Source organism: Pristis pectinata, chromosome 24 (genome assembly GCF_009764475.1).
Source record: "Pristis pectinata isolate sPriPec2 chromosome 24, sPriPec2.1.pri, whole genome shotgun sequence".
Taxonomy (NCBI): domain Eukaryota; kingdom Metazoa; phylum Chordata; class Chondrichthyes; order Rhinopristiformes; family Pristidae; genus Pristis; species Pristis pectinata.
The window spans coordinates 34,801,949-34,828,353 of record NC_067428.1 but is presented as its reverse complement, the minus strand read 5'-3'; the positions used below and the strand labels follow the sequence as shown (position 1 = coordinate 34,828,353).

At 55.1% G+C, this 26,405-nt stretch overlaps 2 protein-coding genes across 4 annotated transcripts in view; one reads left to right on the top strand and one right to left on the bottom strand.

Moving 5' to 3' along the window:
• ankle1 (ankyrin repeat and LEM domain containing 1) overlaps positions 1–9,249 on the top strand; it is a 33,840-nt gene extending 24,591 nt beyond the window's left edge. For both annotated transcript variants that reach the window (XM_052037561.1, XM_052037562.1), the window contains one exon: positions 353–9,249. In XM_052037561.1, coding sequence (XP_051893521.1) covers positions 353–513 — 161 coding nt within the window. In that variant the 3' untranslated portion in view covers positions 514–9,249. The remainder of the gene's footprint in view (positions 1–352) is intronic.
• Positions 9,250–9,303: 54 nt separating this feature from the next.
• On the bottom strand, positions 9,304–25,698 carry abhd8a (abhydrolase domain containing 8a). 2 transcript variants are annotated; one of them, XM_052037564.1, is made up of 6 exons: positions 25,475–25,698; positions 24,970–25,141; positions 15,730–16,461; positions 13,961–14,131; positions 12,156–12,372; positions 9,304–9,707 (listed from the first exon to the last, which is right to left on the bottom strand). In XM_052037564.1, exons 3-6 carry the CDS (start codon positions 16,452–16,454, stop codon positions 9,540–9,542), a joined length of 1,281 nt encoding a protein of 426 aa, XP_051893524.1. In that variant the 5' UTR covers positions 16,455–16,461; positions 24,970–25,141; positions 25,475–25,698; the 3' UTR covers positions 9,304–9,539. The 2 variants fall into 2 exon arrangements, with proteins under 2 accessions (XP_051893524.1, XP_051893523.1); XM_052037563.1 differs by lacking the exon at positions 24,970–25,141 and having other exon boundaries at positions 25,475–25,697.
• Between the last annotated feature and the right edge of the window lie 707 nt (positions 25,699–26,405).

The window sequence follows — 26,405 nt, the reverse complement described above, 5'->3', positions numbered from 1 at the left end:
ACCCAGTCTGTACACAGCAAGATCCCACCAATGTGAGAGGGAGCAGGTAATGTTCTGGGATGTTGGTGGAGGTTAAACCCTAATCCTGGGATCACTCCCCTTCAGAGGGACTTTGTGAAATGTTTTGTTGTTGGGAGCTGTGGAGATGTGTTACTTTGTGTGAACCGGGGGTGGGTGTTGGGGGTGAGGGGTGTATCGGGGGTCCGTATTTTGGTGCTGGTGTGTGTCGGGTGTGGGGGGGGGGGTGTGTTGGGGTGGGGGGAGGGGTTGGGGTTTTGGGGGGTGCTGTATGTCAGCACTTGGGGGGTCCCAGGGCTCTGAGTGAAGCCGTTCTCTCCCCCCCCCACCCCAGGCCTGCAAGTGCTGACCAATAAGAAGCGTGGGGACTACTACGGTGTGGCTGCCACCTGGCCCCTGAGACGGAGGCGGAGGCTGGGAGTCCACATGCTGAGGCGTGCCATGGAGATCTTTCTGGCAGAAGGCGAGAGACAGCTCCGTCCTGCTGACGTCTAGATGGCTGTTGGAGGGGCTGCTGCTGCAGAAGGTGTGGAGGAGGCTGAGGGTCCCGGAGTACCTGAGGACCCCCCTCTCCCTCCCCTCCCGGGCACTGCCCCCCCCCCCCCAGGGTCTGGGGGAGACAGAGCTGCAGCCAACGTCACCTGCTCCGTCAACCCTTCCCACTGACAAACCTTGCCCACTGCGTCTCGCCATCCCGTCCTTCCTGGGATCCTGCACAGTCCGGCCAGCCCCTCCCTCGGTGAGTGGAGGGGAGAGGGGTCAGCCCCTCCCTCAGTGAGTGGAAGTGGGGGTGCCAGGGTCTTTGACTGCTGGGAAGGGCAGGTGGGAACATTCTTTGCCTTCTGCTAACATTTTAACATTCACACTAACATTTCAAAATGCGGCCTTGTTTATTCACGGGACACTACTGCCATTACTGCCCCAGAACTGAGAGGTTTGTTGGGCCACTTCAGAGGGGAGGTGGGTCTGAAGCTGCCCACGGCTGGTCTGGGGAAGGATCAGACGGTTCCCTCCCTGGAGTACGTGCGGGAGGCAAGTTGGTTTCTGGAGCCGTCCAACAGTTCACTGTCCCTGTCAATAAGTCAACATTTATTGAGTGCTGGGTTTAGCCGCTGGGGTGGGATTGGAACATGTCTTTGGGGGATTGGTCCCGTCCTATGGGATCACTAATGGAGGAACAGCCCTGGGCCCCTCTGTTAACTGCCGGAGTTCCTGATCTGAGCCCACTGCTTCCCCAGATGTTTCTACCCGTGAATTCATCAGGTCCGACTCAATTAAACACGCATGTTTACCAGCTGAATGCAGGTAGTGTGCACACAGGGCCCTGCTGGTTACAGTACTGTCTCTGTGTGTCCGTGAAACCCCGGCAGCAGGAGAAACGGCTGATGTTGTCAAACCCCGTCTGGCTCCCTCCTGCCGTCGCTTGGACCAGTTTATGTGACTCCAGACTGACTCCCAGCACACGCTGGGGATGAACAGATGAAACACAGGACACTTTATAATTCCGGGGAAGAGTGCAAACAGTAGAAGAGACTTTTCCCCTCTCGCCTGCACCTTGTGGGACTGGAATCATTAGGTGCCCATTTCTGGGTCCGATCCCGAGCACCCTCTCCCCGTCTGTCAGCCAGAGACGAGCAGCAAATTCGACAAGTGGCGTGAGGTGAGCCTGGCGTCCACATTCTGAAGTGGAAGCTTTGTGATTTTTCCTCTCCCCACCCAGGATTCAGTGATGTCGGGGTCTAATGACAGCAACGGGCTCATCACTTGCAGTCAATCCTCGGACCTTCCTGTTGTGGCTCTGTGAGTTTGCTGGCGATGGGAACTCCCAAAACCCCGATGGTTTTCCTCTCCCTAGCTGCCGAGGGTGAAGTCCAACCGGTCACTGACGGCCATTGCTGGCACTGACCACAGCTGCTGCTCTTTTGCGAACAGCACTTTTAAAACTGTATAATAATTTTTTTAAAAGATTGTATTTTTGAGAAAGCAACTCGCGCACTGGCTAGGATGTGGTGTTAGACACGGCTTTGCCTGCCGGTGACGTGTGTGCCGTTTATGGATGGTCCTGTGGTGCAGCGGGTAGTGCTGCTCCCTCACGCCTCCAGTGACCCAGGTTCAATCCCGACCTCTGGTGTTTGCAGGTTCTCCCTGTGACCGTGTGCCCTCCCCAGGGAGGGGGTAGATCTGCTGAACCCCACTTTCCAAAGGTAAAGTGCCCCCTGGTATAGGTAGGCGTCAGAAAATCAAGGGTTGTTAATGGGCATTAGGAGAGAATGGGGGGGGGGGGTGTGGCAGTGAGACTGGGCTAGCATGGAGTTGATGGCTCAATGGCCTTCAAGGTGATAAGTAAGTGTGATGAGGGTAGTTCACGTTGCTCTCAGTCACCAGCTGCTGAGGAGACGCAGAGCGGTGAGTTCAGCCGATGTCACGGAAACCTCCCGGTGTGGATCAATCCCAGTGGATCAGGCGTCATGGTTGAAGCAAAGTGCTCTGTGCCTGACCTCAGTCTCCCGTCCCTCCCTCCCTCCCCCCCCTCCCCCCCCCCTCCCGCCCTGTGTGAGGGCAGTTAAACTCTTGTCCGTGCATGGCTTCACCTTTCCCCGTCCGTGACACCCTCTCCCATCTCTCTGCCCCGTCGATCACCCCCACATTTACTCAGTATGGAGGGCAGCCACTTGGCCCATCACTTCCCTCTGATCCTCACCCCCACCTACACTAGGTGCAGTTTACGTTAGAACGAGGGAGGAACCAAGAACCCTCGCCGTCACAGGGACAGCGTGCAAACTCCACACCCTCAGCACCCAAGGTCAGGATTGAATCGGGTCTCTGGAGCTGTGAGGCAGTGGCTCTACCCACTGCAGCCTGGAGGTTTGATGCTGTCAGCGTGGTTTCCTCTTCACGCCCTTTCAATTAGTTCATCAAATTGTCCCAGAGAGACAGCTCAAACTTTTCGCTCTTTCCTGTTAATTGTAGACATTCTGTTCTAGAATCTTCCGAATGGTATTGTTCTGTAGTTTGTAGATCCGGATATTTACAAAGTACGGGTGAGAATTCAGCTCGGGCAGCTTAATCCATTGAACACAGTAGGAGAAGCTGTGTCTTTATTACACTTGTAATAACTGTGGTACAAAACTGGTCACGGATTCATTGCTTCAGATTCCATACATTGAGGTTGTTGGTTCCAGTGTGCTGGGTCAGTGAGCATTCCCGACGGGCATTAACTTTTTCACAATCATCAGAATATCTGTATATGCTCTGTACAAATATCGATAGTGAATCGGCCTGGGGCAGGTTCAATCTGACAGGTCTCTCCCATGTAACAGAGAGATCTGGGGGCAAGTTTTTCACTGGGAGGGTGGTGGGTGTATGGAACGAGCTGCCAGAGGTGGTGGTGGAGATGGGTACAATTACTGCGTTTAACAGGCATTTGGACAGGTACTTGGTTAGGGAAGGTGTAGAGCGATACAGGCAAATGGGACTGGTGTAGATTGTCGGCATGGGTGAGTTGGGCCGAAGGGTCTCTCACATCACCGATCACATTGACGTGACTGGTGGAGAGAGGCTGCTTGGAGCAGTGGTGATGGCGAGGTTTTACAGATTCTCACACTTGCTCGGTGATGTGAGAGCCTGTTCCCCACAGCGGGAGGGCCGGGAACCTCGCGAGGGATGAGCAGGAGATGTACTTACACCGCAAGCTGTTGAGATACAGAAGGGCAGGTTCGGGAAATCAGCAGAACCACATTGACCCTGGTCTAAATTGGACCCCTCAGGCTGAACATTCCATCGTCAGGCCCGAGGGACTGGGGTCTCGTGTGGGGAGGGGTAGAGACAGCTGGCACAGGAATCCCACTGGGAGCTGGTCCCTTCCCACCACCTGCTGGTGCTGACCTGATCTGTGGATCTCTGGCAGACTGCTGGCATCACTGCAGTGCCACACGTACACTGGTGCTCTGCTGCCCAACAGTGAGGAGCCCAAGTCTGACAGAAGGGGCATGGGGGGTCTGCTGCCCAACGGTGAGGACCCCAGGTCTGACAGAAGGGGCACTGTAACCCAGGAATTTAAATTGTTAACTGGAGCAGGAAAAACAAAAGTAGAAGCATGGGTACTGGGTAACTGTAGAAACGTTGGGTCTGATGATGTTCAGGGAAAGAAGCCTGTCCTGGCCCAGTCCAATCTGGGTTCACCCAATTGATTTCTGTTGGGATTAAGCAGACCGGGCCTGTACTACTGTGTTTAGAAGACGGAAAACCTCCTCAGAGCACGTAACATTGCTGTGGAGTTTGACGGGGGCTGAGGCAAGTCTGTGCTCCCCTTCAATGTGATAGAAACAAGGACCACAGTCTCAAAATCAGGCAGCCATTCAGCCCCTCAAGCCTACCCCACCATTAAGTCAGATGAAATCTGATCTGAGTGTCAATGCCCCCTTTCCACACTCCCTGTATCCTGAAACCCCCTGTAGCTCAAAGGTCTGTCTCAGCTCACCATTGACGTTATTATGTGACTCTGCCTCAACAACTCTCGGGTGGAGGATTCTTCAGAGTGACAACCCTCAGAGGGAATGTCTCCTCATGCGTCTCACACTGGTGACCCCTTACTCTGGAAATTCTGCCTCCTAGTTCTAAATACGCCACCAGGGAAACATCCTCTCAGCATCCATACTGTCGATCTTCCTCATCTGTCAATAAGGTCACCTCCCATTCTGCTGACTCCGAGTATAGACCCAACCTCAATCTCTCTTCGCATTTCAACCCTTTCATCCTAGGAATTAGCCCAGTGAGCCCTGTCTGCACCAATTCCAGTGCACGAAAATTCTTCCTTGTACATTGAGACCAAGTTCTACACAGTCTGGCAGCGCCCCCGGTGCGGTCTTAGCACCCTGTAATGTATCCTGTAGCCCATGCATCAATTCCCTTCACCTCCATAATCCCTTACCGTACCTCCATGCTAACCTGTGCTTCGTGCACTGGGACCCCCGATCCCTCTGGACCCCAGTAGTGTTTTAATCACATAAATCACTACTCTCTTCCATTCTCATTTCTGGCGAGGTGACCCATTTCCCAACGTCCTCCATCCACTGACCTCACCCTTTCACTTCATCCATCTCCCTCGCCTTCCAATCCTCACAACCTGCAGACCCAACTCCTCTGGTACCATCACACTTGACTCCAGCACATCCGGTCCCTATGTCCAAGTCATCGGCATAGACTGTCCAGAGATGGGGCCCCAGCACTGTTCACTGTGGCTGCCCAGCAATTACTGATCACCAATCCGAAAATGACCCACTTATCCTGTGAGTTAGCCATGCGAATTCTACTATCCAAGTCCTTTTATATGTGACTCCAGGCCCATAGATATGAAATTAAATCCAGCCCTCAGAATGCAACAAGGAACTATAACCTTCCTGGCACCACGAATGAGCCTTCAACACATAGACTAGGCTGGTTCATGAACTGCCAACTAGGGACTGGCAATGTGCCATCTCCCAGTAATGTAGCTGAGGAACGGCTGTTCCACTGTGAGCTGCATCACACAGTTTTCTCCACATGTATCAGGAGGACGGGTCGACTGAGTGTCCCTTGGGCAGGCCACCAACACCAGTGGCAGTGGGCTCGGTAATCAGCAGAGGCACGGATCAAACCTGGTGCTTAGAGATAAAATGAGGCTGCTGGGAGGACTCAACAGGTCGGGCAGCATCTGTGGAGAGAGGAGCAGTGAATGTTGCAGGTCCATCACCTTCCACTGAAAGTGGAAACGTGAGGTAGAGAGTTTTAAGATGCGGAGAAGTGAAGTCTCAGATCGATTTGCTGCCATTTCCACTTCTGTGTGACCCCCGCCCGCCCCCCCCCCCCAACAGTCCTATCCCAGGGAAGAGGACAATGAGCCATATTCACCACTAACTCCCACCCAGACTTCAGTAAGACTTCCACTGCTCTGCTGTATGTTTCCACAATATTCTGTTTTCAATACAGCATACACTGTATCTTCTTGCTGCTGGCTGAGAGGGTGGGTCTCCTGAAAGATCAGCATGGTTGTCTGTGTGTGGAACCAAAGGAAATGGGGGAGGTTTTTAGTGAATATTTCTCCTCAGCTTTTTACTGTGGAGAAAATGATGAAAGCTGAGGAAATGGGGAAACGTGTGGTGATGTCTTGGACCACATAGCATTAGCAGGGAGGTACTGGAGGCCTTAAAGTGCATTAAGGTGGATAAATCCCCAGGACCTGACCTGGTGCATTCGGGACCTTGTGGGAAGCTGGAGAAGAAATTGTGGAGGCCCTTGCAGAGATTGCTGCTTCATCTCTGGCCACAGGTGAGGTTCTGGAGGACTTTAAAGCGGCTAATGTGGTGCCATTGTTTATAAAGGGGAGCAAAAGCAAACCAGGAAACTACAGGCTGCTGGGTCTGACATCGGTGGTGGGGAAATTGCTGGAGGGGATTCTGAGGGACAGGATCTACCAACATTTGGAGAGACAGGGTCTGATTCGGGACAGTCAGCGTGGCTTTGTACGTGGGAAATCGTGTCTGACAAATCTCTTGGAGTTCTTTGAGGAGGTAACCCAGAGGGTAGATGAGGGTAGGGTGGTGGATGTTGTCTATGTGGACTTCAGCAAGGCCTTTAACAAGGTCCCTCGTGGCAAGCTGGTCTGGAAAGTTGGATCACATGGGATCCAGAAGGGGATAGCGGATTGGATTCTTAAATGGCTCAGTGCTGGGAAGCAGAGGGTGATGGTCTGTGTCAAGTGGTGTACCACATGGGCTGGTGCTGGGACCTTTGTTTGTAATTTGTTTAAACTATTTGGATGTGACCATACAAGACATGGTTAGTAAGTTTGTGGATGATACTAAAATAGGTGGTAGTGTAGAGGGTATGAAAAATTACAGAGGGATCTTGATCAGCTGGGAATGTGGGCTGAGGATTGGCAAATGGTTTTCAATCCAGATAAATGTGAGGTATTGCACATTGGGAGATCAAACCAGGGTAGGACTTGTACAGTGAATGGTAGGGCCCGGGGGACCTAGAACCGCATGCATACTTTGTGGTCTGCCCCCGGAAAACTCTACGCAAAAGATGCATTTCACTGTGTGTTTCAATGTACATGTGACCAATAAAGATTCTGATAGTTTGCTGAAAGTGGCGTCACAGGTAGACAGGGTGGTGAAGAAGGCATTTGGCATGCTGGTCTTCATCGGTCAGGGCACTGAGTATAGGAGTTGGGGAAATTATGTTACAGTTATTTAAGATGGTGAGGCCTCACTTGGAGTATTGTGCACAGTTTTGGTCACCCTGTTGTCAGAAGGACGTTCTTAAACTAGAAAAAGTGCAGAAAAGATTTACCAGGGTGTTGCCTGGACTTGGGGGCCTGAGTTACAAGGAGAGGTTGTGTAGACAAGGACTTTATTCCCTGGAATGTAGGAGATTGAGGGGTGACCTGATAGAGGTGTACAAGATCATGAGGGGCAGAGACAGGGTGAAAGCACACAGTCTTTTTCCCAGGGAGGGGGTGCTAAAACCAAGAGGGCATAAGTTTAAGATCAGAGGCAAGAGATTTAAAAGGGACATTAAGGCGGGCATATTGGCAACGTTTGAAAGCCATCTAGATAAGTCCATGGACAGGAGAGGTTTAGAGGGCTGTGGGCCAAACACGGGCAGATGGGACCAGCTCGCTGAGCAGCACAGTCGGCATCGACGAGTTGGGCCGAAGGGCCTGTTTCCGTGCCGTAAATCTCTGCGCCTCTATAATTGACACTGGCAAACCTCCCATCCAAACACATTACAAACTAACTGCAGAGCGTGTGACCACCCCTTGTGCCAACATACCCACATCTTTTAAAACAATGCATGGACTGCAATGGAAATATGTGGAATTGAGGTCCCAAACTTTGTCAGCCCCCAACCCCAATCCAAGGTTACAGTTTATCACACGGAGATCTGAACCAGGTCCCTACGGCCAATTTCAGTGAAAGCGCATTTAATTTTTAACCAGTTCGCGTTGAATGCCAAGCAATGCAGTCATAACCTCGTGATAATTAGTTCAGCTCCCTCTAACCAGAAGTGGTTCACATTTCCATCTTTTTTTCTACTTTACAAATAACGATAATAGTAAAGTAATTCAAAGATGTGAATTGAGAGGTTCGGTGTGTTTATGTAATAACAGATACCTGGGAGTGAGTTACAGGCTAAAATCTAATGGGGGAGTTAATGAATTAGACGCTGGGATGTAATTAAAGGAGTGGGGGTGGGGGGTGGGGGGGGAAGTGAGTGAGAGGCTGGGATCTAATCCAGGGGGTTGGGAGTTTATATATAGAACAACAGATCCCCGGGAGTGAGTTACAGACCAGAAAACGTGGAATGTGTTCCCATTGGAACCTTGCCAACAGAAGCTAACGATGTGAACTGTGAAGACCAATTGAAACTAACACTTGAACATCCAAATCAGTAACTCCGATGGAAGTCCTGTGCATCCTTAATTTATATAAAATAATATACACGAGGGAATTAGCAGGATTCGATATATTCCATATTATCATACATACCATGTAATATAAATATTACACAATAGCACTCACTGTAAAGATACTGCTGAGAACAGCACAGCTCGTCAGGTACTGGCGGCAGTAACAAGGCGGGGCGAGCAGCCTTCACCCAGCTCAGTGTTGTCTGGAGGGACTGCGCTCATGGATCCTTCCGATGGACAGCTGTCTGCCCACTTGAAGTCTCCCCCGACTCTGGTGATGAGTCGGGACCGGCAGAGCTGATCCAACCAACGACCCCACGGGCTTGCAGCGGCGATACGGACAAAGGGAAGCCGACCCCCAGCTTGAGGGAAGGTCACAAACTCCCGGGAAACGTTCTGCGAATTCCTCACCCAACACGCAAAGGTCGGAACAACCAATGACAAGCTACAAATCCCGGTGTGTCATTGGGAGCGGCCTCGGTACATTCACCGTGGCCTCCGCTCTTGGCGTGACAGCCCCACCCCACCCAGGTTGTCGCCTGACACACCGACTCTCCCTGCGCCCCATCACAGCCCACTGGAACCCAGCTGTTACCTGCATATCAGTCAATTGTCCCCGTCTGCAGAACTTCTTGTAGTAAATGACAGTGTTTAAAAAATACACCGTTTATTTAATGATACCCATAACTTTTCTTCAGAATTGTCCTGGAGTTTCTAAGTCAATCTGTCAGGTTGGAATCTCCAATAAACACTGTCGGAAGCCCGGCTCTTTCTAATAATTGAGTTTCAAATTATCTGGTGATTTGTTCTGTTAAAAAAATACACACTGATGATAAACCACCACATATAGCTGCCATTTATCGAAATATACATTGTACAGGGTCAACTCTCCACACCAACCCCTGAAGCCTGGATACAGGCCAAATCCTCTTGACCACTCACATGGCCTCAGCTGCGCGTCACAAACAGCCTTAGACTGTTCGAATCCTCACATCTCCTCCCAACCGGCCTGTGAACAAAGCCATTTCCCCCAGAGTTCCTGCAGAAACAGTCGCACCGTTGACCACCTTTACTTGCTGGTTTCTGCATTCCTGCCGCCGTCTGGCTTCTCGCTCGGACTGACCTCTGGTTCCCACAGCAGGAACTCGTGAAGTAGCGTGTTCACTGTCTCCGGACACTCCATCATCACCATGTGGCTGCCCTCGTCGATCACTTTCAGGAAGGCAATCAGCAAGATCTGATTGGTAAAGGTATCAGCAATTAATTGAGCACCGCATTGATATGGGCACATTGTCCCTCCCTATCGGGGTCCAGGCCTCTCCCGAGTGGCCGCGATGCGGCACTGAGGGAGCCCCACACTGTCAGATAAAGCATTAAACCCCAGACTCCCGAGAGCCCCAGAAGTGCGGGGCAGATCGGTTCATTGACCCAGGCGGTACTCATCCGCGATCACTGTCACAAACCAGTTATCCAATCATTAGCTCTCTTCTGCTTGTGGGATCTTTCTGTGCTCCCATTCCATTTCTAGTCTCTGTTCCAGGCATTTCCCACTGCAGGTCCCGGGTTCTCGGGGTGCGATCCCATTCAGACCCGGGGACAGCGGAGCAAACTGTACCAGCCCTGTCCGAGCTGCCATCGGCTGCCCCAACACCACCTGTGGGATCCCCGCCCACCCCCGCGGCCTTCCCGGGCCTCGGGACCACCCCGAGCACGGCGCCCACCCGCCCTGCTGTGGGGACACACCAGCGTGGGAACCGAAACAGATCGTTCTGCCCCTCAAACCTATCCCGTCCTTTAACTGAAGAGTACAACAACAACAGCCTGCATTTCTATAGGAGGTGGACAGCCCAGGGCAGCTGCACGGGCTGCGGAGGTAACAAACCGCGCCGCGGGAGGAATTCGGCGGTCAGGCAGCGTCTGTGGAGGGAAGTGGACAGTCCAGGAGAAGGGTCTGGACCCGAAACGTCCGGCACCTGCCGTCTCTTGTGTCGGGGAGTCCTGGGAGGGGGGGGGGGGGGGGGGGGGAGCGAAAAGTGGTGGAGTGAACGGAGGGAATTCCAGAGCCCGGGGCCCGGGAGCTGAGCGAACAGCCCCAGGAACCGAGGCGCAAGGATTGGAATATCAAGGGGTGAGAGCGGTTACAGAGACGGTGAGGGGTGTAGGGGCCGGAGGGGGTTACAGAGACGGGGAGGGGTGTAGGGGCCGGAGGGGGTTACAGAGACGGGGAGGGGTGTAGGGGAGGGACGGGGCTATAGAGACGGGGAGGGTGTAGGGGCCGGAGGGGGTTACAGAGACGGGGAGGGGTGTAGGGGAGGGAGGGGGCTATAGAGACGGGGAGGGGTGTAGGGGCCGGAGGGGGTTACAGAGACGGGGAGGGGTGTAGGGGCCGGAGGGGTTACAGAGACGGGGAGGGATGTAGGGGAGGGAGGGGGCTATAGAGACGGGGAGGGGTGTAGGGGAGGGAGGGGGTTACAGAGACGGGGAGGGGTGTAGGGGAGGGAGGGGGTTACAGAGACGGGGAGGGGTGTAGGGGCCGGAGGGGTTACAGAGACGGGGAGGGGTGTAGGGGAGGGAGGGGGCTATAGAGACGGGGAGGGGTGTAGGGGCCGGAGGGGGTTACAGAGACGGGGAGGGGTGTAGGGGCCGGAGGGGTTACAGAGACGGGGAGGGGTGTAGGGGAGGGAGGGGTTACAGAGACGGGGAGGGGTGTAGGGGAGGGAGGGGGTTACAGAGACGGGGAGGGGTGTAGGGGAGGGAGGGGGTTACAGAGACGGGGAGGGGTGTAGGGGAGGGAGGGGGTTACAGAGACGGGGAGGGGTGTAGGGGCCGGAGGGGTTACAGAGACGGGGAGGGGTGTAGGGGAGGGAGGGGGCTATAGAGACGGGGAGGGGTGTAGGGGCCGGAGGGGGTTACAGAGACGGGGAGGGGTGTAGGGGCCGGAGGGGTTACAGAGACGGGGAGGGGTGTAGGGGAGGGAGGGGTTACAGAGACGGGGAGGGGTGTAGGGGAGGGAGGGGGCTATAGAGACGGGGAGGGGTGTAGGGGCCGGAGGGGGTTACAGAGACGGGGAGGGGTGTAGGGGAGGGAGGGGGCTATAGAGACAGGGAGGGGTGTAGGGGCCAGGGGAGGGGGTTACAGAGACGGGGAGGCGTATAGGGGCCGGGTGGGGGGAGGGTTACAGGGATAGGGAGGGGTTGGATGGATTTGCACGATGACGAGAGTGTTGAGCCAGTGGGTGGCGGTGACCATGGGTGAGGGTGTCACGGGAAAGGGCAGCAGAGTGTTTGGTTCGCTCAGTGACTGGCCGGGCAGGTGGTTGGGGATTGGTCGGTTCTGGGGAAACAGAAACCAGTCTGAGGGCCTCCTCTGGGCAGGCAGTGGGGCCACAGTGGGACATGGTGGGACGGGGTGGGATGGGGTGGCACGGGGTGGGATGGGGTGGCACGGGGTGATGGGACAGGATGGTGAGGGTGGGACAGGGTGCAATGGGGTGGGAGGGGGTAATGGGACGGTGGGATGGGTGGCATGGGCTGGGATGGGGTGGGACGGGGTGGACATGGTAGGACATGATGGGACAGGGTGATGGGACAGAGTGGGATGGGTTGGGATCGGGTGATGGGACGGGGTGGTCTGTGACTCCCATACACCGGAGCGATACCGAACTGGAGTGGAAGGCGCATGTTACCTCAGCCATACGCTGGTCCTCATCCACGGGGACAAACTTGTCGTGCAGCCCATGCACCAACAGCACTGGAACGGTCAGCTCGGCGTGGTAAACCTCGTCCCCCTCCGGCCAGTACTGACCGCTCATCATCGCCCGCAGCACGAACGAGGTCACCTTGAAAGCATTGCCCTCCTTCAGCAGCAGCTTCTCCTTCGCCCCCTGACGGGCGAACGCCGCCCTGAAAGGGAAAGGGAGGCGATCGATTCACAACCGGCAGCAGATCTCCCTCATCCGCACGGAGAGCGGAGGGAGTACGGTCACAGCAGGCGCTGATTCACCGCTTACCCTCTCACCCTCGCTCCATCTTCCTCCGTCTACTTGCTGGCTGGCCGACTGTTTCCCATTCTATTGCCGCTGCCCTGCCTCTGCCCGTTCACCCAGCCCGTCCGCATCCCCTCGGCGTTCTTCGCAGGCGCACGCAGTCACTTCCTCCGCGGACTTGGACTCGTTCGGCTCGGTGCTGCCCCTCCAACTCACCGATCCCGACGCTCTGCCCTGCGCCCAGCTCCCAATCCAAACACATCCCGTTCACTCCCACTTTCTGTCTCCTGTTTATGAACCATTCCCCACTCAGTATATTGCCCCAGAAACAGGGGCCCCAGTTCAGTTGATGTTATCTGTGTGACATCAAAGGTCAAAGGATCACATAAAATGCTCCCCCCCCCCCCAATCTATCCTGCCCGCTACAACCTCAGTAAATTCCAGATTTGCCAAACATGGCTTTCCTTCCATAATCCCACACTGATTCCCACCAATCCTGTTATTATTTCCATGTGCCCTGTTACCAGGATCCTGATTCCAGGATCTTCCCTGCTAAAGGTGTCAGCTTGGCTGGGCTGTAGCTCCTGGTTCCCTCCTCCCTCTTCTCTTCAACAGTGAGGTTTACATCTGCTGTCTGCCAATCCATGGGGACCGTGCTCAGGCGCATGGGGCTTTGGAACGTGACAACCGGTAGGTCCACTGTCCTCAGCCACATCCTTCAGAACTGCGGGATGCCGCTCACCAGCTCGCGTGGTTCTATTGGCTTTGTTCCAATCTCTCCCTGTCTCTGGAAGGGTTTCTGTGTCTTCTTCCGTGAAGACAACCACAAAACTGTTGCTTAATTTCTACACGTTTACTTATTCCCCAATATACTTTCCCTGACTCGGTCTGTAAGGGACCCACATTAACATTCTTTCCCGTCTTCCATACCGAGAGGTTCTTGCAATTCCGTTTTCACGTTTAAAGTCTGTCGACATATCAGTGTCGAACCCAGTTAACTTTGTAACCAAAATCCGATTTACTTTTGCTCCAAACGTTTGGGTTTGCACCACCCACTGTTAGATGTTACACTGTTCACTAAAACTCCTCTACATCCCACTGAACGAGTTGCCAAGCCCCCAGGATTATCCTGGGATAACCAGAAGTGAATCTGGTGAAGACTCGCGCACCAACATCAGCGGCGAATCCTCGAGAATAAAAACAGAAAAGGCTGGAGGACGGCCAGCATCTGTGGAGAGAGAAACTGTTCATATTTCTGGTCCAGCATTTTATGTTTTTATTTCAGATTTCCACCGTCAGCAGATTTCTGCTTATCAAAAGTTATGGGGACCTTTTCAGAATTGACTTTCAATGGTTCATTGTTCATTGATGGCAAAAGCAGCCAAACTGATATGCACATTTACTGGGAGGGCAGCTACATTCTTTGGGCTGGAACCAGGGTCCCGGAGATAAGGCGGAGCACCCAGTGCTGCTCCAGCACATCCCACACCATCACTTGTCCTTACTTGAGGAAACTCCAGACGAGGCAAGGCGAGAGGCAGTGCAGCACACAGGTGGGCAGGTTAAAGATGGAGCAGAGACTGGGCTCCAGGGCTGTCGGACCCCCGCCGTTGATCATCACCACCTTGTGTACTTGGTCAGGATATTCATGAGCCAGGAAGGTGCAGAACGAGACGCTGTGGGAGAAATATCTCAGGTGAGGCGCTGGACAATCACCGACAACTCCCAAGTCTGGCCCGACCACAACCTCACCCACCAGTTCTGGCCACCCTGCGGACAAACCTTCCTCGGGAGCTCTCTCACCTGCCTCAGTCCCTGGCGCAGTGTGAATGTGGTCACTCTCTGGGGAGTTCGGCACTGAACACTCGTTTTCCACAGCGGTACAGGGGAGGAGGGCATATGGTGCTGGAGGCCACTCAGCCCCTTGTGTATGTGCTAGTCCAGAAGAGCTTCCCAGCCCAATCCCACACTACTGCACTGTGTTTGTGGCTCTGCAGGTCACGGCTCTTTCAGACACACCCAAGTGCTGTTTAAATGTACTGAGGGCCTCTACTTCTCCCAACCTCTCCCCCCGCCCCCCCCCCCCCACAACTGCCCACCCAGGCAGTGACCCACCACTAGGGAAACACTTTCCTTCAGCTCCCCTCTGCTCCTTCTCCCAATGACTAAATCTCTGCCCCTGGTGTGTGACCCTCTGCCCAGGGAAACAGCTCCATCCCATTCCCTCCATCCACGTCCCTCATAATCTGACACAGCTCGGTGAAGTCTCCCCTCAGCCTCCTCTGTCTATCCTCAGCCTCCTCCACTGGACTAAACGTGAACTGGAGGAACAACACCTCGTTTTCCGCCCAGATGGTCTACAACCGATGGCGCGGACATTGAATTCCCCAACATTTTAATGGGCTGTGGGTGCAGAGCCCAGAGGGGCATCATCGAGTCCTGGAGAGATACAGCACGGAAACAGTCCCTTCGGCCCATCGAGTCTGTGCTGACCACTCATCCTACATGAATCCCATATTAATCCCCCCACATTCCCATCTCCCCCCAGATTCTACCCCACCCGCACTGGGGACAATTTACAGCGGTCAAGTATCCCACCGACCAGCATGTTTTCAGGGTGGGGGAGGAAACCCCACCCGGTCATGGGGAGAACGTGAGGTCAGGATCGGGCATGGCTGGTGGGATCAGGGCTTTCCGAACTGCCGGTGGTGACTCGGTACGACCGAGGGTTTTGTGGGCCCGCCTGACAGGTGGGTCTGGGGTCACCGGGCGGGGACCTTTCATCCCCTGGGGGAGGGGAGTGGTCAAACGGATGTAGAGAGGATCCCAATGCAATCGGTCTGTTTGTTCTTAACTCCCCTCCCCCTCCTCCTCCCCTTTCCCCTCCTCTCCTCCCCTCCCCACCCCTTCCCCTCCTGTCCCCTCCCCTCCTCCCCTCCCCTCCTTTCCCCTCCCCCTCAGCCCCTCCCCTCTCCTCACCCCTCCCCCTCCTCTCCTAGCCTCTCCGCTTTTCCCTCCGCTCCTCCCCCCTCCATCGAATCCCCTCCTAGCTCCACAGACGCAGGTAGATGGTGAGCTGTGGGAGGCATCACACCCTGGCATTGACCAGTCCCCAGGAAAGCCCTTGGGACAGCCGGTGGCCGTGGGAGGCGCTACGGAAAGGCAAAGGTGCCCCTTCAGCTTGGCCTCCGGCCCTCCGACGTGGCGGTAGCGGGGAGCTGGGACACCCCGTGAACGACGGACAGCGGCCCAGGGCCCGAGGCTCGGCACCTACCCGTAGGAGTGTCCGATCAGGACGTTGCGCCTCTTGCCGTAGCGTTTGAAGATGGCCCTCATGTCCTCCCGGAGCGCGTAGAAGGTGTAGGCGGCGCCGACCTTGGGCGCCGTGCTGGAGCCGTGCCCAGCCAGGTCCGGCGCCACCACCTCGTAGCCCAGCTTGCCGAAGAAGTCCAGCTGTTCCTTCCAGATGTCGAGCGAGCCTCCGACGCCGTGGATGAAGAAGAGGGCCACGTCCGAGTGGGTGCCCTTGCAGCTGGTGATGCGCTTCTTGCAGTCGATCAGCACCGTTCTCTTGGGTTTGCGTCGACGCCGCTTGGCGGAGGAGGGGTCCGGGGCGGCGCTGCCCTCGCCGGGGGCGCTCGGCTCCGACAGCTCGACCTCCACCGTCCCGGCCGGCTCCCCGCCGCCGCCGGCTCCCTGCAGGGTCTCAGAGCGCACCACGTCGCCCAGGTTCTCGATGACCAGCTGCCCGCCGCGGTACACGCAGATCCTGCGCCTGCAGTGGACCACTCCCCTCCCGGACACCTCCCCCTCCTCCTCCTCGGCCGCAGGCTCCTCTGTCCGGCTCGGCACGATGTGCCGGACCCGCAGCACTCGCCCCGGCTTCACCTCCACGTACTCGTAGCCGTCGGCCGCCTCCACGCTGTCGACGGTGCCCACCACGTTCAGCGGCTGCCCGGTGATGCAGCACAGGATGCCCTCGGTTATACTGGTCAGCATGTTGGTTCTGTGGGACAGAGACAGGGCGTGAGGCAGGACCCACACCCCCGCCCTGCACTGATATAGCGCCTGCTCCCTACACCCAACCCCCTCCCTGCCAGTACCGACTCACACCATGACCGGGGGACCGACAGAGACACACCGAGGATCGGTGGCAGTGCCGAGGACGGGCCAGGTCACCGGGACGTGGCCGGGACACACCGTTCCCTGAATCCCGCAGGGAACTGGACCAGTGTCCCAGGAGCTGGGCTCTCCCGGGAACATCGGGGGCTGTGCTGGACTGTCGGACCTGCCCTGCTCCCGGGGGCCAGCCCCCCACCGTTTCAGTCCCCGAGCCCCCGCAATGCTCCCGGCTCCCGACCTGGGCATGGAGCAGGTGGGCCGAAGGGCGTTCCATGCTGTGCGACTCTGTGACCACCGACCCCTCCCCACCAGCCCCATCCCACCGGTCCCTCCACACCGCCCCTCACACTCTCCCCTATCAGCCTCCTTTCCCACTCCCCCCCCCCCCCACCCCACCCCCCAATCCCCGGATCCTGCATCCTGCTTGGTTCCGGCTGAGGACGTTCGGCCCGTCCCCGCTGACCCTCACAGAAGGCATTCTCTCCCGATGTATCCCAGCTTGGCACAGCAACTGCCTCCCTCCCACCCCGGACATCTTCTCCCCTCCCCCTCCCAGCGGGGGATGGAAGATACAAAGGCCCGAGAACACGGACCGCTCACACCACGAAGACCCTCCCGATCTACCTCATCATGGCCCTTGCACCTTGTTGTTTGCCTACACGGCACCTTCTCCGGCACCGCAACACAATACTCTGCAGTCTGGTTCTTGTCCGACTTCCATGTCCTGACGTGTGGAGTGATCTGTCTGGGCGGAACGCAGACAGAAGCCTCTCACTGTATCTCGGTCCGTGTGACAACAAACCCATGACCAGTTACCGAGCCTCACACCCTCACAGTCAGCGGCCCCTGCTGCCCCGCTCCCCCACTGGCCCCGCACCCCCACTGGTCCCACTGACCCCACTCCTCACTGGCTCCATTGGCCCCGCTCCCCCACTGGCCCCGCTCACCCACTGGCCCTGCTCCCCCACTGGCCCCACTCCCCACTCCCCACGGGCCCCACTGGCCCTGCTCCCCCACTGGCCCCACGCCCCACTGGCCCCACTGGCCCCGCTCCCCCACTGGCCCCACTGGTCCTGCTCTCCCTCTGGCTCCGCTCCCCCACTGCACCATGTTGCTTCAGGCTGTGGTTCGGAAGGTGCTAGTGGCAGCCTCACCCTGAGTGCCCGGTCCAGGACAGTCTGACCATGGGGATAACACAGCCCTCACCTCGGGGCTGCCCACTGCTGCATGGTCTACTGTCCTCTTCACTGGACATAGCACATCCCACACCAGTCACCCTGAGGTCATGGCTCCAGTACCTACCCCTGGAAACCATGGACCTGGTCATGGTCTCCCTGCTGTTGTGGGATCCTGCTGTGCATGTTTGTACATTGCAATGAGTGTGAAGGATCCTCCCTGCAGTGATGGACCCACAGACTGTGTGTCCCTCCCTGCCTCGCTGGCCCATGAAGTTCCCTGCGAGATGCCTGTGGCTGTACTCCCAGTCCCCATCACCCCGGACCACTGATTCACTCTGCTGCTCACCCGGAGAGTCTCCACCTGCCCCTCTGCTGGATTCACTCCACCCCTTCCCCACCCAGACCTCTGCTGCCCCTAACTTGCAGCCTCCAACCTCTCCTGCCCACCTCCAGATCTAATTGCTCCGTCTGTTTGGAGACCCCACCTTACACAGAGACCAGCATCTGTAATGTTTACAGGGGACTGTGACCGTCTGCCCAGCCCGAGCTCTGCCTGTAGCTACAGCGACTCCCACACCGGTGTCCTGACCTCTGCCCCTCCATCTCCTGCACCCGTGCCCACCTGACCACACTGGGTCAGCAGCTCTCACAGCCCCCATTAGATTGGTCATGTTCCTCTGAAGCAGCTTTGGACAATTCATGATGTGAAGGATGCTAAATAAATGCAGGTTCTAGCTGCCGTTGGACCTTTGAATAGACGTGTCTGACCCACAAACCACTGAAAGGCCAGTCGGTGACCCACAGCGAGCAGTCTCCCAGAGCTGCAGCGGGGAGGAGGTCACCTTCCTGCCCCTCCACACTGCAGGTGGTCACAACACAGGCTCAGCCTTTCATCAATAACTCATTGCTCGCTTCACTCTCTCCACTGAAAGCGGCATCAACTATTCACACCCATACTCCGGCCAACACTGAGAACCTGCCACTTCCCCAACCTATAGGATGGTAAGGCGTCCAGCATACTTCATCAGTCAGGCCATTGAGTGTAGAAGTCATGTTGCAGCTGTACAAAACTTTGGTCAGGCTGCTTTTGGAGAATTGTGAGCAGTTCTGGTCACTGGATAAGGAGGGATGTGGAGGCCTTGGAGAGGGTGCAGAAGAGGTTCACCAGGATGCTGCCTGGATTAGAGGGCATGAGCTGTAAGGAGAGGTTGGACAGACTTGGGTTGTTTTCTCTGGAGGGTCGGAGGCCGAGGGGAGACCTGATAGAGGTTTATAAAATTATGAGAGGTATTGACAGGGTAGACAGTCAGAGTCTGTCCCAGGATGGAAATGTCAAATTCCAGAGGATATGGGTTCAAGGTGAGGGGGAGGGGGGAAGTTAAAGGAAATTGACAAGGCAAGTGTTTTACACAGAGAGGTGGGTGCCTGGGACAGGCTGCCAGGGGAGGGGGTGGAAGCAGGTACGACAGCGATGTTTAAGAGGCATTTAGACAGACCCGTGAACAGCCAGGGATTGGAGGGATAGGGACCACATGCAGGGAGATGGGATTAGTTTAAATTGGCATCATGGTCGGCACAGACATGATGGGCTGAAGGGCCTGTTCCTGTGCTGTCCTGTTCTGTGTTCTACCTGCTCCCTGCAGATTCCAGGACCTGAATCTTGGGGCCACAGGACAGCCCTGGGTGGGGGGTCGGCAGGGTGGGGGGAGGAATGGGGGAGGGGTGGGGGGACGAATGGGGGGGCAGTAAAACCATAGAACTGTACAGCATGGAAACAGACCATTCAGCCCAACTCATCCATGCCAACCAGTGGACACCGTTTCGTATTAATCACATCGCCCAGCACTCAGCCCACAGCCCTCTGTGCCTAAGTGTTCATCAAGATACTTCTGAAATGCCATCAGTGACCCAGCTTTCACCACTCTCTCGGGCAGGTGTTCCAGGTACTCACCACTCTCTGGGTGAAGAGGGTCCCCCTCAGGTCCCCTCTGAATCTCTTCCCCCTTCCCCTAAATCTGTGTTGTCTTGTTTTATCTACCTCTGGTATTGGAAAAGTTTCCTGCAGTCTACCCCATACCAGATGCCCTCTCCTACAGCCCTCCTGATGTTATACAGCTCCATCATGTCCCCTCTGATACCCCTCCACTCCAAGGAGAACAGACCCAGCCTCTCCAGTCTCTCCTCATAACTGAACTGCTCCATCCCAGGCAACCTCCTGGTGAACCTCGCCTGCACCCTCTCCATCACTATCACACCCTCCCTACAGTGTGGTGACCAGAACTGCACACAGTACTCCAGCTGAGGTCTGACTGAAGTTTTATTAAGTTAGAGCATAATCTCCCTACATCTGTACTCAGTGCCCCGGCCAATGAAGGCCAGTATCACATATGCCTTCCTACTCCCTCGTCCCTCAATACTCCCTGGGACCCGACCATTCACGGTTTATGTCCCAGCCTCATCAGTGCTCCCAAAATGCAGCAGCTCACATTTGTCTGGACTAAGCCCCATCTGCCATTTCTCAGCCATTTCCTCAACACACTGACATCACAGGTTCAAGGCCCAACAATCCTGCTGGAATCATAAATAAATACTGGAATTACTGGGAAAACTCAGCAGGACAGACAGCATCTGTGCAGAGAGGAACGATTTACCTTTCAGGTTGATGAGTTTTCATTGGTAGGAAGGCTGTTCCTAATGACAGGCATTGACGTGAAGCAGGAACTGGCTTCCTCTTGCCTGAGCTTCTGGGTTTCAGATGCATCTTTCAAGCCTCCAGTGAGCCCTAGCATTTGGGTATTTTGGTTGTTCATGGGATGCCAGGCAGACTACTGGGCTACACTTACTTGGAATTTTTCTCAGCAACCCAGACAGCGACGCAATTGTAACTAGAGACACACAGAGGGACTCTTGATTGAGCAAGCCATTGGTATAATTGGGTTTTACTGTTTGGACAGCTAAAGAACCTTTCAGCAAAACAGAGAGAGAGTAACCTAATCCTGCCTTTACCTATCAGCAGAACTCCAACAGAAGGAGAGGGTTCCAACACAAGGCTAGCAACACCAAATGGTTTGTCATAACTCTTTGAACAGGCAATGCAGTCCCAGGAAGTATGAAGTGCCACAGGCAGGAATCAAACTGTAATCCCACCGAAGAGCTAAATCCACACTGAACCTGCGTCATCATTCCCCCTAAACCCCAGCAGACTGTACAGGGAGGACCTTCTCATGGACTGCCCATTATCCCCTCTAATTACCAAGCAGGATAAAATGAGGTTCATGCACTGACAGCTCTGACACTTGTGAAATGAACTATCCAGGATTGTCTGAAACTCTTCCTCCTTCACTCCAGGGAAAACATTCCAGCCAATGCAGTCTCTCCCCAGAACTAGAGTCCTCCAATCATGCCCACACTGTGCTGAATCCTCTCTCCACCTTCTCCAGCACCACCACATCCTTCAAGATCCCTCAATCCGGAACCTTCTCACTTCTCACTCTTCTTAACTCCACCAGATACAAGCCCAGCCGGTCCAACCCTACCTCAGGAGACAACCTGCTCATTCCAGCCAACAGTCCCGTCAGAACCTCTGAACTGCTTCCAGTTCATTCCATCCGTCCCGAAAGAACAATATTCTTCAGAGTACAGCAGATTGTAGTTACACCATTACCCAGTATAACTGAAGCTAATTTCTCCAGTAATAAACAATAATATTCTGTAGTTTTCCTAATGCCTTACTGTAGCAGTGCACTGGCCTTTGGTGAACCGTGCACTAGAACCCTGAGATCCCTACAACACTGAGATCTCTCTGCGCCTCCAAGCTCCCAGACCCCTACCATTTCCCACATTACACTCCATTCACCAGATCTCTGCCCACTCACTGAACCTCCCCACATCCCTGTGCAGATCCTTCACAAATTCTCTTCACAATTCACTTTCCTACCTTTCTTTGTGGCAGCAGTAACTTTAGGAACCACACCTTCAGTGCCTTCATCCTAGTCATTTCTATAAACTGTAAAAACCTGAGGCCCCAGCACCGATCCCAGTGGGACACCTCTCATTACAACTTGCCAACCATTCATGCCCACTCTCTGGTTCCTGTCATCCAGTCAATCTTCTATCCATGACAATACGTTACCTCCTACACCATGAACTTCGGTACAGCACCTTATCGAATGCCTTCTTGTTTCCATGTATCCACAGCACAAAGATCTCCAATAAATTGGTCAAATGAGATTTCCCTTCACCATCACCACATTAGCTTTGCCTGAACACCCTTAATGTTTCTAAGTACTTTGCTATAATGCCTTGCACAATAATTCCTAACATTTGCCCTGTGTCAGATGTTAAACTGGCCTGTAGTTCCTACTTTTAGTCTCCTGCGTCTACGAAGCATGCCTCCTGTTTCGTGGTTGGTTTGGTGATAGATGTGAAACACCTGGGGGATGTCACTCGATGCACTGGAATCGTTCCCACCCCCTCAGGGCAGCCACCTCTGACAGTGCAGCCCTCCGTCAGTCAGTCAGACTCAATGAACAAACCGCCTCCGTTACAACAGTGACAGCACTTTGGAGAGAATGACCAGCTGCCCGAGGACCTTGAGATGGTGAAAGGAGCAGAGAGAATGTCCAGTCCTGCTCTCATTACTGTGTGGCCTGGCACCAGGACACACAGTGAATGCAAAAGCTGCCAGATCACAGCTGCAAACATTGTTTGTTGTGTCAGGGTGCAGAACCTGGCGCCTCTGTCTGACATCCCACCCACCCACTGCTCCCCGACACCTCCTTTACTGGCAGCTCCCTCCCCTCCCCTCCGCCCCATTCACTCCCCCAACCTCTGCTCCATGCCATTTCTCACCCCTGTGCCTCTCCCCACCCCGTTCCTCCAGCACCCCCCCCCCCCCCGAGATTCTCCAGCCAGAGGGGGAGCCATTCTGGGCCATATCACCCTTTCAGTAGGTCAGGAAACATTTAGAGGTCTGGACTCTGCACCGAGGACAATCTATGGTGGGCGGTAAATATTAACTAAAGGTGCTCAGGGGTACAGGGAGAAGGAAGGAGGCAGAGGTAGGTCACAGATCAGCCTTGATCTCACTGTGTGGCAGGACAGGTCTGAGGGTCTGAATGGCCTAGGAAGTGACTCAACACACTGGGGCTTCCCATTGCTCAGAGACGTGCCCATGGCTTCCGTCAGGGCAATGGGTTCGATCAAGGTCGGCTGAGGGAGGTTATCCGCAGTTTTCCAGTCACATCCTGTGATACCGCCAGGCCACTGAGATGGGCAGCAGCAGGTCCACAGCCCAAGCTGGAGGTAGCAGGCGCTACCGGACTCTCAGGTGCAACATCATGGGAACAGCAGTTCTGGGAATATTTGAGCACAGAGCTCTGTGGGCTGGATGATCTTCATGCTGTAGGGTTTGGCTTCTAGTGTTGACTTTCATCTTCGGGTACAAGGAAAGGTACCTCCACTGCCAGCCAGGAGGATCCAAGTGAAGGTAGTGTGAGCAAATTAATCCAGCCCCTGCACAGACCAGAGGGAATCTGACGTGCTCCCTCGGGCTGTCAATAGTTCCACAGTGTCAGGGAGGCTCTCCTCCGTGTCAGATGATGCAGAGGGAGCTCTGCTGTACATCCACACCCTGGATTGGCTGTGCTTCATGGGGAGACACTGATTGTTCTGCACCTTATCCAGAACTTTGACACTGACACACGGATACTTCATTTCCGGGCAGAACGTTTGCTTTTTTGGGGTGTGGGTGTCACTGGTGAGGCGACCACTGTTACCCATCCCCTGCTGGTTCTTGAGAAGGTGCTGAGCTGCCTTCTCCCTGTACAGGTGACCTGCTGTATGGGATCACCACACAGCAATGTTGAGCCCAGGATACCTGCAGGATCTGCCCTGATCCTTCTTGGAACAGTGCCCCGGGGCCGTTTACATTCACCCGAGAGAGGAGATGGGCCTGGGTTTAATCCCCCAGTGCACAGAGAGCGCAGCACCTCCTCGGTACGGCACCGGGAGCGTCAGTCTGCCTTGTGCCTCTGGAGAGGGAGTGGAACCCACAAACCTTTGGCTCAGAGATGGGAGTTTCCATACACCTCTGAGCTCCACGTTTCCACTTTCACAGCGGCCGTGTCCTTCCGGGGCAGCCAGGGCAGGCACCACTCCCGAAAACCAATCCCCCGGCAGGACCTCGGCCGTCAGTGACTATTCAACTGTGTAAGTACTGTCGCTGAATGGATCCACCCTGACCAACAGCTCCACGTACTCCCGCTCGCGAGGGTCAGCTCAGGAGACTCCAGACATCAGAGACTCTCACCCAGGCTCTCCCCGTCACCCTTGGATGCCCGGGCAACCTCTGACAACCAACTCGTACCCTCAGCCAATGCACACGGCCCTTCAGGGACCTCAAACAGCCTCACACTGACCACAGGGCAACGTCGCTACAGAAGGTAGGGAACACCCAGACTCACTCCCACAGCAAGTAGAAGTGTGCCCGGCTCCATCACCACGCTGAGATGTTTGGAATATTCGACCATTAATCATCCTGACACATAAAAATTTTACCTAACATTTTATGAATGATATATAAATGACAGCTTATTGAGTAAACCTACAATATTTACCCACGTCAGTGCAGAGGGACATGTTGTTAAATTATGGGAGATATGAAAGTCAATTCCTTTTTTCTCTAATTCAAAAGCTCCTTCTGCACCGTCCCGTCACACTCTCCCAGGGCAGGGATAGTGGGTTAGACACACAATAAAACTCCCTCTGCACTGTGTCCTCACACACTCTCAGGGCAGGGACAGCGCGGGCTGGACACAGGGGAAAGCTCCCTTTGCCCCGTGTCTGTGCCCGGACCCCATCAGGTTGCCCTGCAGTTACACCCGTTTCACACTCCGATGGCCTCAGGGACGGACCTGCCAATTTGACGCAAATTCGGGGCAGTTTAGTGCTCTGGTGGTCGGGATGCCTCACCACACAAATGGGGTCACGGGTGCTGGTCGAAGTAATAACCAGACCCCACACATGGTCACTGCCCCACTAGTTTCTATTGGCAGACACAGCTCAGGCGGGTGGCCGCTTTGTGGGAAGATTTGCACAGATTCGGCGCATCTGTTGAGCGCGGCCGCTCTGCGATTATCTCCGGATTTGAGACGTGCGACCGACCGATCACATTCACCCCTCCCCACACCCCCCGGAAATAATCAATCAATCACCATCTTTGACAGATTTCATCCATCCATTCAAATGGCTCTTCATAAAACATAAAACCAGTCCGGTTCGAGGGCAATTGTCTCCGCTCCTGGCTTTTCACATTGCAGCTACCTGCCTTAATCCCAGGAGATTAACTCGATGGCGTTTGTTTCCTACCGTCAAAGAGAGGCGTTGCTGTAAACCCACAAAAATTACATCAAACTACAATAAATGCACAATTGTGTGATTTATGGGGATTTCAGCGGCAGCGGAATGTGAACTGACTGGGAATTGTGAATCTAGCGGGATGGAATTACGGACACTCGGGAATTCATCTCATTTTTAAAATGCTCACCGAGGAAATACTGAGAATCCGCGTGAGATCGGTGCAGGAAAACGTCTCAGCAAATCCCGTGGATACAGAGGCTCGAGACGCAGCAACGCATCGAACCGATTGTAAATTTGAGAAATGCGATGAATGAATAGAATGGCGCTGAAACCAACTGTAAAATATGAAATCGCCCTTACCTCATTCATAAAAGCACACCCCGGGTTGGGCTGGTCAAGGAATTTCAACTGCACGTACCCTCATTAAAGGGATTAATTATTGCAATGTATTGCAACAGACAGACCGCCGTAGCTCGGGATTTCTGCTCTCTGCTTCACATTGTTGCAGCCGGGATTGCAATCTTCGCCACAGCTATAAATTGCCGAGGATATCGGCTGTGCCTGCGCCCCGCTCCACTGAATCGCTGCTCTCCGGGTCATTTGCAGGATGTCTCCGTTTGTCCTTGATCGCTGCAGAGAACGAGTCCAATCAGCAGCTCGCCACCGACCCTCCGCACTGATTGGCACCTCTCCCAGCCAATGAGCTCACAGATTCTGTGGCAGTCGTCTTGTCAATCACAACAATGTAGCCAATCAGCTCCGCCGCGGCGGGCCGGCGCTGGGCTGGTGGGCGATGAGAATGCGTCAATTGTACGGACCGCTGGTCGCGTCTGGCTGCCGCCCGGCTGCTCCGGGAGCCGAGGCTCGACCTCCCGGTGCCCCCCCTCCCCCCGGCTCACCTTCCCCCTGCCGCGGAGCTCCCAGCCCGCTGGTGCCCGGGTATTAAGGCAGCCGGCCCTGGGGGATAGAGCGCTGCAGACGCGGGGAACGGGCAGCGCAAACTGTTCCAGTGAGGGGTCCGGGCTCCCCGGCACAGTCGCTGCCCGCTTCCCCGGCCCGTCCTGCAGCGGCCGAGGGGCTGCAACCGAGAGGTGGGCGAGTGCAGGATCGGTGTCAGTGGGTGGGCGGCACGGACCCGGCGGGCCGAAGGGCCTGTCTCCCTGCTGTGCCTCTCTGTGATACCGGGAGGCAGAGCTCTCGGAATGAAGGTGGAGTGATTGCCGTGGGAGTGAGGTGTCCGGGGCAGATCCAGTGCCAACTGTGGACAGGAGTCCTGGCACGTTGTAAGGAA